The sequence below is a fragment of the Aptenodytes forsteri genome, unplaced genomic scaffold, assembly GCF_000699145.1.
Source record: "Aptenodytes forsteri isolate BGI_AS27 unplaced genomic scaffold, ASM69914v1 Scaffold276, whole genome shotgun sequence".
Classification (NCBI taxonomy): domain Eukaryota; kingdom Metazoa; phylum Chordata; class Aves; order Sphenisciformes; family Spheniscidae; genus Aptenodytes; species Aptenodytes forsteri.
The window spans coordinates 800,103-803,791 of NW_008795479.1; the positions used below are offsets into that span (position 1 = coordinate 800,103).

Sequence of the window (3,689 nt, forward strand, 5' to 3'; positions counted from 1 at the left end):
ATACAAAAAAGGGGCCAAAAAAAAGAAAACCAACAAAACAGACTGATGAACCCAAACGAAGTTTGCTGGAAGCCGGGGCTGTTTCGGGGAGGAGGAGGGAGCTGGATTCCTGACTTCAATTTGCACGGCGAGCCCCAGCAGTGCAGCCATGCGCCGCTTGGTGCCGGATCCTGGCGGTGCCGCCGGCTCTGGGCTCGCAGTCGCTCCCCCCTGTGGAGCCGAATCAGGGGCGGGCGCGGGGCTGGCGGGGGGGTTACAGCGCTGGGCAGGTGACCTGGTGCCGGATGCCCTCATTGCACATGAGGGCAGCTGCCCGCTCGTCGCCGTCGCCATGCTGGCACTGCATGTAGCTGATGCCGTGGGGCGAGTAGCTGTGGTGGGCGCAGACATTGCAGGCGCGGGTCATGGTGCCGCCTGTGCTGCTCCTGCGGGCAAAGGGGAGCCCCAGGGGCACCCGTCAGTGCTCGGCAGTGCCCAGTGGCACCCATCAGCACCCATCGGTGCCTGGTGGCACCCGTCGGTGCCCACCAATGCTCAGCAGTGCCTGGCAGTACCCAGTGGCACCCATTGGCACCCCACTGGTTTCCATCACTGCCAAACAGTGCCTGGTGGTACTCATCAGCACCCGTCGGTGCCCATCGGTGCCCTCTGGCACCCATCAGTACCTGATGGCACCCACCAGTGCTCATTGGGGTCCATTGGTACCTGGTGGTTCCCAGTGGTGCCTATCAGCACCCATCGGTGCCCATCAGTCCCCATCATTGTCTGGTGGTACCCATAAGTGACCCACAGTGGCCATCAGTGCCTGGTGGCACCCAGCAGTGCCCATGGGTGCCCATCGGTCCCCAGTAGTGCCCAGTGATTCCCGTCAGTGCCCAGTGGCACCCGCTGGTGCCCGCTGGCCCTGTGCCCATCCTGTGCCCCTGTGCCCCTCACCTGCAGTCGCTGCAGGTCCGCTGGCACTCCTTCCGACGGTAGCGGCAGATCAGCGCCCAGATGAGGAGCCCGAGCAGGCTGAGGAGCAGGAGGGAGCCCAGGATGGAGCCCACGATGATGCCCGCCTGCCTTCCTCCTGCCACAGGAGCACAGCCTGTCACCACCAGCCTCCCCACCAGCTGCCCACTGGTCACCATGCCCCTGGTGGCACCCTGGCATGCAGAGTCAGCCCCCGACAGCACCCTGACTGTGCTGTACCACCCCCCCCGCAGTGGCACTTACTTGGTGCGAGGTTGAGGTTGAGCTGGCACACAGAGTAGCCCACACGGTTGGTGACACGGCACTGGTAGACACCGGTGTGCACCACTGACAGGCTATGGATTAACAGGTCGCCAGGAGAACGTCCTGCAGTGGGGAGAGATGGCCCCATCAGCCCCATCACCGCACCCCTGCCAGCACCTGCACCCTCGGACACAGGTGCACAGGGACATGGGAGCACACGGACATGGGAGCACACGGACAAGGGCACATACAGACATGGACACCCATGAACACAGGTGCACACAGACACCCACATACCTGGCTGCACACAGCCATGGGCACCCACCAACACGTGCACCCACAGACAGGGACACACCCCCCATGAACATCCCCTGCACCTGGGTATCCCCTCCTCCCCCTGGGTGGGTGCAGCCCCACCAGCACCCACCTTGGATGGTGCCGGAGGGCAGGTGTCCCCCACTGTAGCCATCAGCCAACTTGGTCCAGTGGTAGGCGAATGGGGAGGTGCCGCCCCGGCTGTAGCACCGCAGCAGGACGCTGCTCCCCTCTATCAGCTCCCCCTCGGTCCAGCACTGCGGGATGGCCGGCTTCTCTGCAGGGAGAGGGACACTGTCACTGCCAGGGCCACCAGGGGCCACCCGGGGCACCTGGGAAGGGGACATGGGGGAGGGGGGGAGGGCTCACCTTGCACAGTGACGATGACTTCATGCACAGCCACAGTGTTTTTCTTCACCCGGCACTTGTAGGTGCCAGTGTCAGAGACCTGCAGGTCGGCCAGGTGGATGGAGGCATCGTACTGGCTGGGGTCATTCTGCACGAAGGCCACCCGGTCCTGCAGCCCTGAGCCACTGCCGTAGTTGACATGGTGGTCGTGGTAGGACAGGAACTGGGGGGAGCAAGCGGGGAAACTGAACAGGGCTGGTCTGGGTGGGGGGGACCCGGGACTGCCAGCTGGGGAGGGAAATGCAATGCCCAGTGCCTGGCTGGCTCTGCCTGCCCTGCCAGTTCCCTCCCTGCCCTGCCAGACTCTGCCTGGTCCTTCCCTGCCCTGCCTGGTCCTTCCCAGCCCAGCACTCCCAGACCCTGCCTGGCTCTGCCTGTCCTGCCTGGTCCTTCCCTGCTCTGCCGGACTTTGCCTGTCCTGCCTGCTCTGCTGGGCTCCATCTGGTCCGTCCCAGCCCTGCCTGCCCTGCCTGCATGGTGAGATGGCAGCTGCCGGGACGAGTGACACTCACCACATTCTCCGGGCCGGTCCGCTCAGGCGTGGTCTGGATCCACTCGATGCCCACGCCCTGGGGACCATTGTCTTCGGGCTCGAGGATGTAGGGGCAGCCCAGCTTCACAGAGTCACCCTTGGCCAGGTACAGCACCTCCCGGCCCTTGCTGTTGATCCTGACGGCCAGGAGGAGAGCTGGGGAGAGAATGGCACCCATCACACCGGCTGGGGAGCACAGGGGCATCCCAAACCTGCGCCTCAATGCACCCCAACCCCACATCCCACAGCACCCGGACCTGCGGGGAGCAGGGACACGGCAGGGACCCATCTGCAGGGTCAGGCACCCACAGGGGCTCAGTGTCCCAGTGGGGTTGAGCACCCATCAGGACTGGCATCCGCTGGGTCCTGTGAAGTTACATCGGGGACAAAGGGACATGGCAGGCTCAATGCCACCCGCCCAGCTCTGGCCAACACAGGTGGGTGTCGGGGCAGGACGAGCCCCAGCTGCGTGCTCTGCTGACCATGGGGTGCATCTGGCACCATGGGGTGCCCCGCGGCCGGGCAGGGACCCCTTCATCCTTGGTGGCATTGCTGCAGGAGCAGGTCCAAGTGCAGGGATCCTTCAGTGCCTACCTGGCATGAGACCCAGGAGCAGGAGCAGGCTGGCGCCGTGCCCTGCCATGACGCTGCAGCCGTGCCGGGCGGTGAGGAGGAGTAGGAGCAGAGGAGGCTCCGAGGCGACAAGGCAGCCGGCCGTGCGGGGCTGCTTTTACATGCTGGGCTGGGACACTCCTCCCTGTGGGGCGGATGCCTTTGGGATGACTGAGTGGCTCCAAGCTGTGCGTGAGCGATGCCGCCCTGCTCCACTCCCTACCTGGTAATTAAGCATGGCCATGCCATGGGCTCCCATCCAGCCAGGCCCGGGATGGGGGCCACTGCAGGCAGTGCGGGCAGGGGGCACCATCATGACCCGGTGCACCCAGAGCAGCGGAGCGGAGACTGGGGGGGGGGGCTGGGAGGTGTGGGCACTGGCGGGATGAGTGTGGCCGGTGGGAAAAGGCTGCCTGGGACCCTGCGGGAGCAGCCCAAGCATGGCCGAGCACTGCAGCTGCATGAAAGTGCCAGTTTGGCCCCATTCAGGTCCTGAAAGGATTTTGGTCTTGGGGCAGGACTCAGGGGGTAGTTGGAAGCTTAAAGGTGTGGTTTGATCAAGGGCTTAAGCTCCTGCAGATCCCTCCCCCGGTCCTGCCCCCTC

General features: G+C 64.9%; 1 protein-coding gene across 1 annotated transcript; it reads right to left on the reverse strand.

Annotated features, from left to right (window-relative positions):
• Positions 1–253: 253 nt before the first annotated feature.
• Positions 254–2,651, reverse strand: VSIG8 (V-set and immunoglobulin domain containing 8). Its single transcript, XM_009281264.1, has 6 exons — positions 2,454–2,651; positions 1,903–2,104; positions 1,646–1,810; positions 1,215–1,341; positions 937–1,065; positions 254–425 (listed from the first exon to the last, which is right to left on the reverse strand). Exons 1-6 carry the CDS (start codon positions 2,649–2,651, stop codon positions 254–256), a joined length of 993 nt encoding a protein of 330 aa, XP_009279539.1.
• Between the last annotated feature and the right edge of the window lie 1,038 nt (positions 2,652–3,689).